General features: G+C 32.5%; 1 protein-coding gene across 1 annotated transcript in view; it reads right to left on the bottom strand.

The window, feature by feature from the left end:
• The window catches only part of CDH9 (cadherin 9), a 123,159-nt gene that overhangs the window by 66,880 nt on the left and 40,985 nt on the right, over positions 1-15,294 (bottom strand). The window contains exon 2 of the mRNA XM_004276370.3: positions 12,779-13,055. Within this exon, the coding sequence (XP_004276418.1) occupies positions 12,779-13,006 (228 nt within the window). The 5' untranslated portion in view covers positions 13,007-13,055. The remainder of the gene's footprint in view (positions 1-12,778; positions 13,056-15,294) is intronic.

Raw genomic sequence — 15,294 nt, 5'->3', positions numbered from 1 at the left:
TCAAATAAACAATCTAACCTTACACCTAAAGGAACTAGAGAAAGAAGAACAAACAAAACCCAAAGTTAGTAGAAGGAAAGAAATCATAAAGATCAGAGCAGAAATAACTGAAATAGAAACAAACAATAGCAAAGATCAATAAAACTAAAAGCTGGTTCTTTGAGAAGATAAAAAAGATTGATAAACAATTAGGCAGACTCATCAAGAAAAAGAGGAAGAGGACTCAAATCAATAAAATTAGAAATGAAAAATGAAAAGTTACAGTGGACACTGCAGAAATACAAAGTATCATAAGAGACTACTACAAGCAACTCTATGCCAATAAATTGGACAACCTAGAAGAAATGGATAAATTCTTAGAAAGGTATAACTTTCCAAGACTGAACCAGGAAGAAAGAAAATATGAACAGACAAATCACAAGTAATGAAATTGAAACTGTGATTAAAAATCTTCCAACAAACAAAAGTCCAGAACCTGATGGCTTCACAGGTGAATTCTATCAAACATTTAGAGAAGAGCTAACACCCATCCTTCTTAAACTCTTCCAAAAAATTGCAGGGGAAGGAAAACTCCCAAACTCATTCCACGAGGCCACCATCACCCTGATACCAAAACCAGACATAGATATTACAAAAAAAGAAAATTACAGACCAATATCACTGAAAAACATAGATGCAAAAATTCAGAACAAAATACTAACAAACAGAATCCAACATAAAAGGATCATACACCATGATCAAGTGGGATTTATCCCAGGGATGCAAGGATTCTTCAACATATGCAAATCAATCAATGTGATACACCATATTAACAAATTGAAGAATAAAAACCATATGATCATCTTAATAGATGCAGAAAAAGCCTTTGAAAAAAATTAGCACCCACTTATGATAAAAACTCTCCAGAAAGTGGGCATAGAGGGACCATACCTCAACATAATAAAGGCCATATAGGACAAACCCACAGCAAACATCATTCTCAGTGGTGAAAAACTGAAAGCATTCCTCTAAGATCAGGAATAAGACAAAGATGACCGCTCTCGCCACTATTTTTCAACATAGTTTTGGAAATCCTAGCCATGGCAATCAGAGAAGAAAAAGAAATGAAATGAGTACAAATTGGAAAAGAAGTAAAACTGTCATTGTTTGCAGATGACATGATACTATACATACATAATCCTAAAGATGCCACCAGAAAACTACTAGAGCTAATCAGTGAATTTGGTAAAGTTGCAGGATACAAAATTAATGCACAGAAATCTCTTGCATTCCTATACACTAACAACAAAATATCAGAAAGAGAAATTAAGGAAACAATCCCATTCACTACTGCAACAAAAAGAATAAAATACCTAGGAATAAAACTACCTAAGGAGGTAAAAGACCTGTACTCAGAAAACTATAAGACACTGATGAAAGAAATCAAAGGTAACACAACAGATGGAGGGATATACCATGTTTTTGGATTGGAAGACTCATTACTGTCAAAATGACTATACTATCCAAAGCAATCTACAGGTTAAATGCAACCCCTATCAAATTACCAGTAGCATTTTTTACAGAGGTAGGACAAAAACTCTTAAAATTTGTATGAGACACAAAAGACCGCAAATAGCCAAAGCAAAATTGAGGGAAAAAAACAGAGCTGGAAGAATCAGACTCCCTGACTTCAGACTATAGTACAAAGCTACAGTAATCAAGACAATATGGTGCTGGCACAAACACAGAAATATAGATCAATGGAACAGGATAGGAAGTCCAGAGATAAACCCATGCACCTATTGTCAACTAATCTATGACAAAGGAGGCAAGGATATACAATGGAGAAAATACAGTCTCTTCAGTAAGTGGTGCTGGGAAAACTGGACAGCTACATGTAAAAAATGAAACTAGAACACTCCCTAACACTGTATACAAATATAAACTCAAAATGAATTAAAGACCTAAATGTAAGACCGGACACTGTAAAACTCTTAGAGGAAAACATAGGAAGAACACTCTTTGTCATAAATCACAGTAAGATCCTTTTTGACCCACCTCCTAGAGAAATGGAAATAAAAACAGAAATAAACAAATGGGACCTAATGAAACTTAAAAGCTTTTGCACAGAAAAGGAAGCCATTAAAAAGACGAAAAGACAGCCCTCAGAATGGGAGAAAATATTTGCAAATGAAGCAACTGACAAAGGGTTAATCTCCAAAATATACAAGCAGCTCATGCAGCTCAATATCAAAAAACAAACAACCCAATCCGAAAATGGGCCGAAGACCTAAATAGACGTTTCTCCAAAGAAGATATACAGATTGCCAACAAACACATGAAAGGATGCTCAACATCACGAATCATTAGAGAAAGGCAAATCAAAACTACAATGAGGTATCACCTCACACCAGTCAGAATGGCCATCGTCAGAAAATCTAGAAACAATAAATGCTAGAGAGGGTGTGGAGAAAAGAGAACTCTCTTGCACTGTTAGTGGGAATGTAAGTTGATACAGCCACCATGGAGAACAGTATGGAGACTTCTTGAAAAATTAAAAATATTACTACCATATGACCCAGCAATCCCACTACTGGGCATATACCCTGAGAAGACCATAATTCAAAAAGAGTCATGTCACACAATGTTCATTGCAGCTCTGTTTACAATAGCCAGAACATGGAAGCAACCTATGTGTCCATCAACAGATGAATGGATAAAGAAGATGTGTTACATATATACAATGGAATATTACTCAGCCATAAAAAGAAATGAAATTGAGTTATTTGTAGTTTGGTGGATGGACCTAGAGTCTGCCATACAGAGTGAAGTAAGTCAGAAAGGGAAAAACAAATACCGTATGCTAATACATATATATGGAATCTTAAAAAAAAAAAAAGTTTCTGATGTACCTAGTGGCAGAACAGGAATAAAGACACAGACGTAGAGAATGATCTTGAGGACGTGGGGAGGGGGAAGGGTAAGCTGGGACGAAGTGAGAGAGTAGCTTTGACACTACCAAATGTAAAACAGATGGCTAGTGGGAAGCAGCTACATAGCACAGGGTGATCAACTCGTTGCTTTGTGACCACCCAGAGGGGTGGGATAGGGAGGGTGGGAGGGAGATTCAAGAGGGAGGGGTTATGGAGATATATGTATACATATAGCTGATTCACTTTGTTATACAGCAGAAGCTAACACAACATTGTAAAGCAATTATACTACAATAAAGATGTTAAAAAATTTTTTAAGTTAAAAAAAGTTTATATTTTTATCATTGAAGTGATACCTAATAATGAGATGGGGCTTTAAAATTAGTTACTCGATGTGCTTTCCATATTAGTTCTCTACTATGACTTCAGTTAGTGGCCTAAGAAGTTGGAAAACCTAAGTTACTAAGTTCAGTGTAGCCTGTGGAAAGTCCTGCTAGATATCTGATTACATAATTATATCACTTGCTTTTGTACTTTAGCTTGCAGTCACCTTTATAGCCTCTATTTTTGTTTGTATTCTTTACTTCAAAGTTTCCTTGAAGATTAGCAGTGCAAATCATATTAACTATTGATATACATTTGAGACTGAGTTTAAATTCATCACAAACATATAACTGTAAAACAATATCCAATTTCAACTCCTTCCATGACCAAGGCATTTCAAGTAATTCTAACAACAAAACCAACAGCAAGAAGTTTCACTGATTTGAGTGTGTGTCTCTCTAACGTAATATATCTTCAGAAACGTGTCAATAAATATTTCTTTGTATGGACTTTCATTTTTGTACTGTGATTTCATTCTCTGCTTTAATATCATGAATGAATTTAAGGTTAAAACAGTGTTTATAATGCATCTTTACTTTTTAAATCTCATTACAAATTAACAAAGTAACATGTATTGCTTATAATATTTAATGTGGCTCAATTTTACCAACTTATTTTGCATAATATATTTTAAGACAATTTTTCCCTCTTCTGCTCCATTTTGTTAAAATCGTCTTGATGTTAAAGGCCATCTTTAATGAGCAAAATAATGATTTTTGTACTTATGAAAATTAATACGTAAAACATCACGATATGTGATATTTCTTTCCTTTTGCAAAACTCCATTAAAGCAGTTTAATGAGTTTGGAAGACATCCGCCTGTTCATTTTCAGTTCTATCTTGTGCTTAATCAGTGCAGTGATTATAATAGTGATGATAACATCACACTCTTGTGTTCAAAAACCTAGACTACTTTCAACATTGAATTGAGTGCTAATAAATGCCAGACACTGAACTAGGGGGAATAATCTATATTTTCAAAGAATAAGCCAGTCTGAATGGATATAATGGAAGTATTTTTATGAAATGCTCTTTATGTTTATTTTATATAACCCTATTATGTACATAGTAGAAGAGTAGATAGTTCAAAAGAGGCAGGCTAACTAGTGACACCTGACTTCTGCCCTCATGCTCTCACTGATGTACTGGTAGATTGAGTGGTGGTGTTCAAAACTGCCCTGGAAAGAAGGGACATCTATCATTGTTCTCAGTGGGCATTTGAGATAGGAATGGAAAAGCAGAAATGTGACTCTAAAATAGGCTTGCTGGTCCAGACAAGAAGTGAATAGAAAACATTTACAAATGGCCACAGCAAATTTCCATTTGAAGGTCTGAGTTCTTTGTCAGGAAGAAAACAGTGCACCATCATGTTTCTTAACATGCCAGAGAAGCTTAAAATACCAAGCATCGTATTGTTTAGAGTAACATATCACAGTAAGGAACTAATTCTCACTACCACTTATGATATAAAACACTCTGAAAGTCCTACCTGATATAATAAACCATGAAACAGAAATAATAAGTATACCTTTGGGGAAAAAATAGAGCTTATTTTGACTTAGCACATTTGAAACATTTTTAAATCTTACAATATTGTAATAAGCCTTACTGGTTCATGAAATGTGCATAGTCACATCATGATGTGATTTCTCAAAAGCAGTCTTGACGTTTAGGTTTTTATCCTCACAGGTAATTTCACTGGACAAATATATCCACTGAGAATAATTATGGAAGCATGACCCAAATAAAGGATATACAGACAGACAAAACTGCTTGATGACACGAAACACCAATCAAAAGAGGTGGTGTTGCAAAGCCTATGACCTTGAGTTAAATTTTTGTGGCCTAATATCATTACCAGACTTTTCCTCTAAGGGTACTTTCCTGATACAGTTAGGAACATATAATTAGAGCCCAAGCAGGAAGAAGCAGTATTACTGGGCTGAGGAGACTCTGATTGGAGTTTGGGTTTGCCAGGGTAGATAGAAACTGGAGAGCACAATCTTAGGGAGGAGAGGGTCACAGAGAATGGAACCCTCAAGTCTCTGTTAACATCTCCAAGTTGATATCTAAACTTCACATGCACAATATCCAACTCCAAGAAACTTAGTAGAAAATGTCAGCAAGAAGGCTAAGGAGTTGTGAATTTCATCATCAGGAAACAGAAATTCGAGTTCAATCTTGCCGAGTTATTGTGGGTTTGCAACTACTCCTATAGAGCTCAGAAAGAGACAAGTCCTAGAAGTAATGACAAAACTGAAATGGTTCAGCCACAATATACAATCTGTATAAATAAAAAGAGTGATAAAACAAAATGGGTGAGATGTTGATAATTGGTAAATCTTGCTGAATGCTGTATAGTTCTTTGTACAATTTGAATGCCCCTCAGAATGTTTGAAATTAATTCTAAATGAAGTTAAAAGAAATACATGGGGATATTGATTATGATGGCATTTAATCTTTAGATTATTTTTTAATCTTCTAATCCCTAAGTATATTGTATTTCTCCATTTTGGTCTCCTTTAATGTTTCTAGCATTCATAGTTCAACTAGAATTCATTGAGAGTTCCAGCTTGTTCATATCACATTCACTTGGGATTTTCTGTCATTTTACTCTTGGTCATTCTGGTGTTTGAGTGGTTTAAATCTACATGTCCATGCTGTTTATTAATTTTGTAGAACTGGCCACAAAAATAAAATGATCGTACGTTTTAAAATTTGGTGCAAAAAGATCTGCTGGTCTAAGAAGGCCAGTGAATACCAAGCAGGATTAATAAAACACATTTGGTATCAAAGTAAGATACTTGCTAAGACAAACTATTGAGAACTTTAAAAGCAACCAGAGACAAATACTAATTATATACAGAGCAACAATGGTAAGAATAATGACTGACTTATTAAAAGTAATAGAATCCACAATGCAATGTAACAAAAATTTAAAGTGCTGAAAGGAAAAAATAAATAAAAACTGTCAAATCAGTATATATTTCTATAACCAATTAAAATATTTTTCAAAATTAAAAGTCAAATAGTGATATTTTCAGATTAAAAAGAGGTAAGAAAATTTGCTTCCAGCAAATTCACACTACAAGTGATGCTAAAGGAAGTCTTCAGTTTGAAGGGAAATGATAGCATACAGAAATTAAGATCTACATGAAAGAATGAAAAGCATGACTGGAAGTGGTAATCATGTAATATAACATAATTTTTTTTTAATTTTTTGCTTTTAAATAAATAATAAAATGCCTAAATAATAAACATTAGCAATGTATGATGCACTTTATAATATATACAGAAGGAAAATATATGACAAAAATAGAATGAAGTCCTACAGGCAAGAGAAATTATATTGTTGAAAGATTACTGTAATAATTGTAAACATGTTATAAACAATTATAAAATATATAATATTAATTCACTTCACAATATAATAGGTTAAGGATGAATTATAAGGGACATAAATTCAGATATTTAAAAATATGCAATTAACAAAAAAGATGGTAGGAAAGCAGAAACAAAGGTATGAACATAAATGGGACAAAAGAAAATAAGAAAATGGCAGACTCGAATCCAAGTATATCAATAATTGCATTTTATATGAATGGTCTTAACATTCCAATTAAATGTTGAATATTATCAGACTGGATAAAAAAGCGTAAACCAACTCTGAGCTGTTTATAAGAGCTGCATTTTTACTATAATTACACAGAAAGACTGAAAACAAAAGCATGGAAAAAGATAAACAACAAAAACACAAACATAAGTGAGTTGGCATGGATAAATTTGGATCAGGCAAAGTAAACTTCAAGCAAGTAGTATTATCAAAGATAAAGGTGATGTTTCATAATAATGAAACATCAATTAATCAGAAACATAAAAGATAATTGGCCATGCACCTAATACTTGCATAGAAATAAATGAAAAAATCGAGAAACGTAAGAAGAGAACTTTTTAAATGGAACTGTTTAATATTCTTCTAACAGTAAGAATTGGATAAAGGAGATACACAAATTGTAATGACAGAGAACTGAAAAATACCGTCATCATCTTTACCTAAGATTGCAGAATACTATACTCTGTAACTAAGCAATGCACATTTTTTTCAAGTATTAAGACACATTTACCAAAATAGTTTTTAAAATGAAGTTTTTTTCTAAAACCAATAACACACAATAGCAACAAATCTTGATTGTATTCATAGAGGAAAAATAGAATATACACTGGGGGAGAATGTAATTTTAATTTAAAAAAACCTTTTGTTGTTAGAAAGTACTGAGGGAGTTGAAACTTCACAAAATAACAAACATATCACTTCCCACTGTAGGAGAAGAAGGCCTCTTTCCCCTTAGATTTGCCAAGTTACTTATTCATTAACCTTGAACCCTTGTTTTTGCCTCTAATTTTTAGTTTATAGTTCTAACTATGATGATTTATAGCAATCACATCACTAGGAAATTCTGGCTGAGAAACAGAATATTTACTGAGGAAATTCCACTAATTATAAATTTAATAGCATATCTAGAGTGACCACAATTACTTTATGATTTAAATCAGTGTAAAGAAGGCTAGACAATTTTTAGAAAAACTTTCTAACACCTTTCCCATGAACACCACCATCATAGCTATAAGACCCTTAACGTGAGTTATTAGGATTTATTGTGGACAAATTACAAAATGTTTGCACGAGGAAAGTTTGAATATTTGTGATTATCTGGTAAAAATGTCTGTGTTCACTGGAACAGGGAAATATGGCAGTTCCTAAATTAATGAATAAACAAACATTATTAATTTAGAGAATGATTCCAGTTTAGGTGAAAGTTTAGGTATTAGGAATTCAGTCCATTGGATAAGAAAAACAATGTGTCATCTTTCCCCTAAATTGAGACTTCTATTGGGTCTTTCTCCTAGCAGGCCAGCAATAATAGCATTTTGCTTATTATAGATAGAGAATTTCCTATCTACAATAAGCTATTTCTATCTCTTTCGAATATAAGGACCAGTTCATCTTATTGACTCCTATTTTTAGGACTCAGCATAGTGTCCCACATTGTAGGTGTTCAGTTTTTCAAGCTAATTGAACAGTAATGCACAGGGTTAACATCCATATTAAAATACAGTGATAAATTTACAAATAAATATCCAACATACAAATATCCTATGTTGTTGAAAGAGAAGTCGTATAAATTTTCTGAAATGCAGTTGACTAATACACATCCAGAACTTTAAACTCATTCATATCTTTGATTCTGCGAAATTCACTTTCAATAATTTATCCTAAAGATAATTTTTTTGAATTTTTGAATCTATTTTATTTTTTTATACAGCAGGTTCTTATTAGTTATCCATTTTATACATATTAGTGTATATATGTCAACTCCAATCTCCCAATTCATCCTAAAGATAGTTTAAAACACACTAAAAATTATCAGGTACAAAATTTTTATCACAGAGAGATGTGAGTGTGTGTGTATGTGTGTGTGCGTGTGCACACGCATGTATAAAACCAGACAGTCTAAATAGAACATTTGGAAATTTTTTAAATGATTATGATTATGTATACGACATAATATGACATGGCTAATATTGACATTTTAACAATATCCAAAAACACAACATCGAATGAGAAAGGCAAAATAAAATATTCATAAACAATAGAAAATCAAGAATGTTAAGAAAATACAACTAGTAAATAAGTAGAAATATGTAAACAATTTACCTTGTCTTGGTGGTATGCTTATAGTTATCTTTGATTTTTTTAATTAATTTCTAATTTTCTAGACCTGTTTTTTTGTAGGTAGCACAAATTCCTTTTATTATAATGATAATAATGATAATTACTACTACTACTAATAATGATGCTTGTGCTTAAATACTTTCCCCTATCGCTCTCCCTGTACCCTCCTGAAGAATCTTCTACTTCTATTTCTTTCTTTTTTCTTTTGTTTTCTTCCTTTTTTAACACTGATGAGTATGTAAGGGTGCATTTGATCCTCTGAAAGTTTGGAAGTAGAGGAAGAGAATGTTGGAGTATTAGAAACAGTTCAAAAGCAGCGAAATCGGTAGAAGATATCAGGAAAAGTCACACATATAATTGGGAATCATACTAATAAACATTTTCTACCACATTCTAATGTTTTTTGAATGTTTTTTTACTTATATTCCAGAAAAAATATGCTCACTAATATATTTTAAATGAAAATTTTCCTAGAAGTAGTTATAATTCCTCATTCCATCAGGACTTATTTAACTTTTAATTCTAAATACTTGTGGTAGTTATTTTGGAGTGAAATGATTCTAAACTGTATGTGCTGTTTTGAGGTCCTAGAGCAAAATGGGAGGGGCTTGGTTACAATTAGGGCCCTCAAGTATAACAGAAATATAGAAAGGGAATCAACTTTGGTGTAACGTGTCAGGAACAGGAAATATATTTCATTTAATTTTGCTCTTTCTGTGCTTTATAGTGTCGATCTCTCAGGACCCAGATTAATAAATACTCAGTAAAGATCTATTGAGATATCAACTGAATATTAATTTTGAGTAAATATGTCAAATATTTTGAGAAAATAAGAAAAAAAACCTTAAATCTAACACCGATTCAAATCCCAAATGTCACAGATTCTAGGAGATAAATTACTAGACCAAGATAATTAAAATTGTGCCATAAATAAGGTTTTGATAGATGATTTCATAACTTTGACAGGAAATTCTAGCTGGGGAGAATGAAGATGGGCTTAATGTAGGAGGATATACTTGATGTAGGACTTAAAGCAGAGAAGAGATGAGATTATGGAAAAGGATGTTAGATACTCTGTGGAAAAGTGCCTGTGAAAATGATCAGATAGAGGTCAAGTATTTGGAAAAGGAAAGCTTTCACTGTTTTAGGAGCCAAGGCTACTTAATTATGGGAATATAGAACATAGGCAGGAATACACAATGATACTGAACGCTGAAATCTACCTAAGTAAATTTAGGTTATTTTTCTATATACATTTTGTCCAAGAGATTGATATCATTCAAGAAACAGTGTATAATATATTTTTGAGAATTAAAAATTAAAGTCAAGTGAAAAGACTATATTTAGTGTGCTGATGCAATGGTGCAGAGATGTGGTATTACAGTACTGGCAGCGAGGGGATTGGCAGTAAGAATGAAATGATAGCACTCTATTGTAAAAGTAGATTTTGTAGAATTCAGTATGAAATAAGCTTTTGTAGACTGTCCTGAGCACCTAGCCTTAATGCTTAATATTTTTCTCATATGTTCTTAGTTTTAAACAATGAAACTGTAAAGAGCGTTTTGGGGTACAGTGTGCCCATAAATCAGAAGCAGCTGGTACATGTACTGCACCATAAGTAATGACATTCTAAAACCTTTATAAAGATCATTTATTTAGATTCTGAAAAACACTATAATGTGCTATAAAAACTTATTAAATATCCTTCAGGAAATTTCAGACTTTATTTCTATCTCTGTACAAATCATACTGCCATACTCTAAAAGCCTAAGAGAAAATCGCTTATCCAAGAACATCATTTTATATATGCTTGGGGAAAATATCCATATTTAGTGCACACATCAACATATGAAAGTTCAAGAGAGAGAGTCATCCCACCATTTGATAATCAAATATAAACCAGATTCCTAACGATTTGGCAACTGGTGTTTCTGTTTCCCATCATTTTAGTTAACACCTACACCAGTACTATCCAGTTGTAACCAAGAGTTCATGGATGTTAGAATTCTCTTCCAGTTCAGAATTCTATGATTATACTTTGGATAATTTCAGCTATGGAATAGTAAACGTTTTGGAATTAAAACTATGAAAAAATGAGAGCTAATTCTGTAAAAAAGATACCTTATTGAATTTAGATGGTGACTATTTATAGGCAGTTCGACAATTGCACTTAGCAAATCAAGTACAAATACATACCTCTGGGACTTCCCTCGTGGTCCAGTGGTTAAGATTCTGTGCTTCCAAAGCAGGGGGCGCGGGTTTGATCCCTGGTCAGGGAACTAAGATCCCACGTGACGCGTGAAGTGGCCAAATAATTTTTTAAAAATACATATCTTTTAACTAAAATGTATTGGTCAATTAAGTTGATATTTCAGAATTATTGTATGAATACTGTTTCCTTTAGAATTAATAAATACTATCTCTGTAAATTTATCTCTTCATGTAATAAATATGTTTTAACAACCAGATATTAAAATACTTAAATCTGCTCAGTTCTCAATAATTATAGACATGTGAGCAATCGATTAATCCATGATAGCTATGGATTTTTCAAGATCTAGATCTAATGTGTAAAAAATCAATTGCATATGAAGTTTCTCTAACAGAATAGTAGGAGACTTTGCTATGCTTCTTGTTAAATTTAATTCTTCTCTTGAGCAGTATTACTATTCTGCCCAAGTAATTCAGTCACATGTGTCTGTTCAAATTACTGTGAAACTACATGGCAATTGTTATTACTTTGTAATCTTCCTGAGTAAGAACCAAAGGTGTCCCTTATTATAGAAAACAGAATTAGTAAACTTCAGTTTGCATTATTGTGAAAACAAAAATTGCTCTTCATTTCAACACTTCTGACTTTTCTCTCTTATATTGCAAACATCTGAAATGACATAAAATATTCTACAGTATTTCCTTATAAAAAATCCTGATAATTCATCCTCTTGGTCCTTTGGTACACCCTGACACTGAAAGCAAATTGATCATCCCAGATTTGTGCTCCACCCACAGTGAATTTGTACAAGAGAGTTTAACACAGATTCACATCCCATGCTGTGTGTAAAAACATCTCAGCATGTTTGGGTGTTTCATAGTAGTGGTCTGACTTCATCCCATTAGACTAACATTTGTGTAGATGTGTGCGTGTGTGTGCGCATGTATATTTGTGTTTCTTTTCTCTGGCCATATGTAATCCCACCACCTTGGATTTATCCACGTGCAATTTTTAATTTTTTTACTAGCACTTCCTACCTACAGACCCAGCTCCCTCCACAATCCTAGAAAATATCAGAAATTTGGAGTTAAGAAATCTTAATGACATTTTAATTTAACTTTTTTGATAAATTATTCATCAGCAGAGACCAATACGTTTTGGTAACTTTTGGTATATTGCAATTGCATTTTGCTTTGCTTCATATAACACAGTTATTATTTACCCATAACTTTAAATTTCAAAGAATGTTTTTTTAATCATTTAGGTGCACACGCATATTAAATCATATCTAGCTGATTAATAAGGAATTAAGTCCACAAATTAGTTTTTTTATTTTGAGGCTTACTATGGTTACTGACCTAAACTAACTACCTGAATAAATCACATTCCCCACACTATCCTACCGAAAGAATTTACATGATGCCTTCTGCACATCGCCATTTGTCAAATATTTTAAAATAATCATTAGTGATGTGGAAAGCTGCTGTAAAAAATAACTATCACTTTCAGCTTCTAGACTTATATAAAAATTCTTACCTTGCCTACATATTGTGTGTCTGTACCTGTGTACTCTTCCAACAAGAAGAATTGATTCCACATCCAGCCACGCTTGGTGCGATGTAGCGTTTTACCATCATCTTGTGTCAGACCCACTATCCTTTCACTTGGTAAATCACTGTTAGCTTTTTCTTGAAATGAGATAGCATCAATTGTATGAAACATATAGGTCCAGATGAATAGTGGTAGGCAGTGATAAGTCCTCATTATTTGCGGCTTCAGCAGGAAATCAAATTCAGTGTACTGTCTGTTTCCCCTGAAAAGTAGCGTGAGAAAAATGGTTTATTAGGTTGTGTTTCATTTTCACATAACTTGTAAACTATAAAACTTTTCTGAATGTTATAAATAATATATCATTAATACATTATTTTTCCATGTTACATCAGTGAACTGTCATTAAAAACTCATATATCATACAGATAAGTAGGGAGACATATATAATACAAATAAATTAAATAGGAATTTAACAGCTGACTTTACTACCACTGTATTACAGCATGTAAATGTAAATATATTAGTAATTTAAATATTCATTATTTTGAAAAGATAAGCTCCAAAATACACCAAAGATCATATCAAGTGTTCCTAAAGTCCTCAAGACTAATAAAAGTAGAATATTTATTAATATATACATATATATGAATAAGAACACTGTTTTCTGTTCACAATCTACCAACTTTTGCAAGCTGTTCTCCACCTCTTCCTCTTCTTCCCCTCCTCCTTATTCTTCTCTAATACGTTGAGATGTTGCCTCAAGGCAAATTAAATGATACCAAGTATACTTTGGATTGTGTCTAGCATTACCTAGCACTGTACCATGTTGATCCTTTACAATCAATAACATTTTTTCCCAAAAATCAGTTGAGTAAGTCACTCAAATTTATTTGAGACTGAGGAGAACATGCTCTCCTCATGTTCAGGAACATTTTACCTTATAATTAAAAACAACATCACATATATTTCCTAAAATAATAAAAATAACAGAGCACACAAAATTGGTATTGCAAAATTAGATATGAGGTCTTACCTATGGGATAATTGATCCAGAATTTTGAAATAAACAATGTTTTTCTATTGAGATAGTAAGTTGATTCTTCTTGAAGTAAAAATAATTCATTGGGTATTTCAAATTTAATTTTATTTATTAGTAAATTTGTTTAATTAGTAAGGGATTTAATCTAGAAGATGTGAGATATTGCTGCTGATGTTAATGATTTGATAAGCAATAAAAACCCATCTCCAACTAGTGTAGGCAAAAAAAAAAAGAATTCATTGGATTATAATATCAAGTTGTGGAAAGGAAAGAATGAAAGGAGTATAGAAGCAACTGGGCATTTCCTGCTTATGAAAACTAGAATTAGGGGCTTGAGTACTTGAGCTCTCTCTCTCTCTCTCTCTTTTCTCTCTGGCTTTGACCTAAGCCTTCTCAACCTGATGAAATATACAAATACATGAAGTTCAGATTTAACATCATCCAATCCAGAAAGCAACTGATAGTCTTTTCTGTCTTGAGTTTAAAAAATTCTGGAAATGGACTCTAATTTACATGGCTAAGGCCAGATGTCCAATGCTGGACCATATATCTGTGGATTCAGTTGCAGTTATCAAGTCATAAAGGTCAAATATAAGCATCTAGCTTGGCTTTATCCCTTATTATCTGAGACTTTTGGATATTTACTCACATCATTATGTTTCAACTACTTCTTGTATAAAAAGAGAATAATCAATACCTGATTCACAAGGTATTGTTATTAATTTTACTTGAACTTTTATCACAAAGTCATAGTTATTTGTAACACAAAGATTTATTTAATTTTTACAGCAGCATATACCTGTGAGAAAACTGAGGTGTGAGGAATTTAAGTAATTTGACAAAGATCATACAGATAGTAAGTGTTGGAGCTAGTTTTTAGATCCACAGCTTTAAACAATATTTTTTACATAAGATAATACATGTAGCTTATAGTACATTAGCATAGTGCTAGCATACAAATTCTCAACATGTTAGTGTTTTCATTAGCAACATCATCATCGCCATTATCAGCCATGTTTGCTTCCAATATAGTCATATATATGTATTAATCTATCACCAACATAACAGAGTAAATAATGGATGCTTGCTATTGGTACAGAGCTATTAGCTTGTCCAGCTATATGTACCCTAGTTTCCATACCTATTATTAAAAAAAAAGTTCTTACTTAACAAAATACACATATGTGGCCACAAATCTCTCATTCGGAATGAGAGAAATCAAAGTCACGTTATTGTCTTTTACTCTGAAATCTTGGGCAATGATAATTATTTTTGATGGGAGAAATTTTCACATATTGAGGTATGAGGAAGTCATTCTGGCTTATACATTGTTTAACTTGAACTTTATGCTAATTAAAAGAGTGTATCCATGGCTTATTGAGCATGCATTGTACATCTGCTTTAACCATTTAAGAAAAGAGTGCATTTAAAAACCAAAATGGAGTAATTGTGGTTCAGTCAT

Source organism: Orcinus orca, chromosome 3 (genome assembly GCF_937001465.1).
Source record: "Orcinus orca chromosome 3, mOrcOrc1.1, whole genome shotgun sequence".
NCBI classification, from domain to species: Eukaryota; Metazoa; Chordata; class Mammalia; order Artiodactyla; family Delphinidae; genus Orcinus; species Orcinus orca.
The sequence above is the reverse complement of the archived record's forward strand: the minus strand, read 5'-3'. Positions and strand labels throughout refer to the sequence as shown.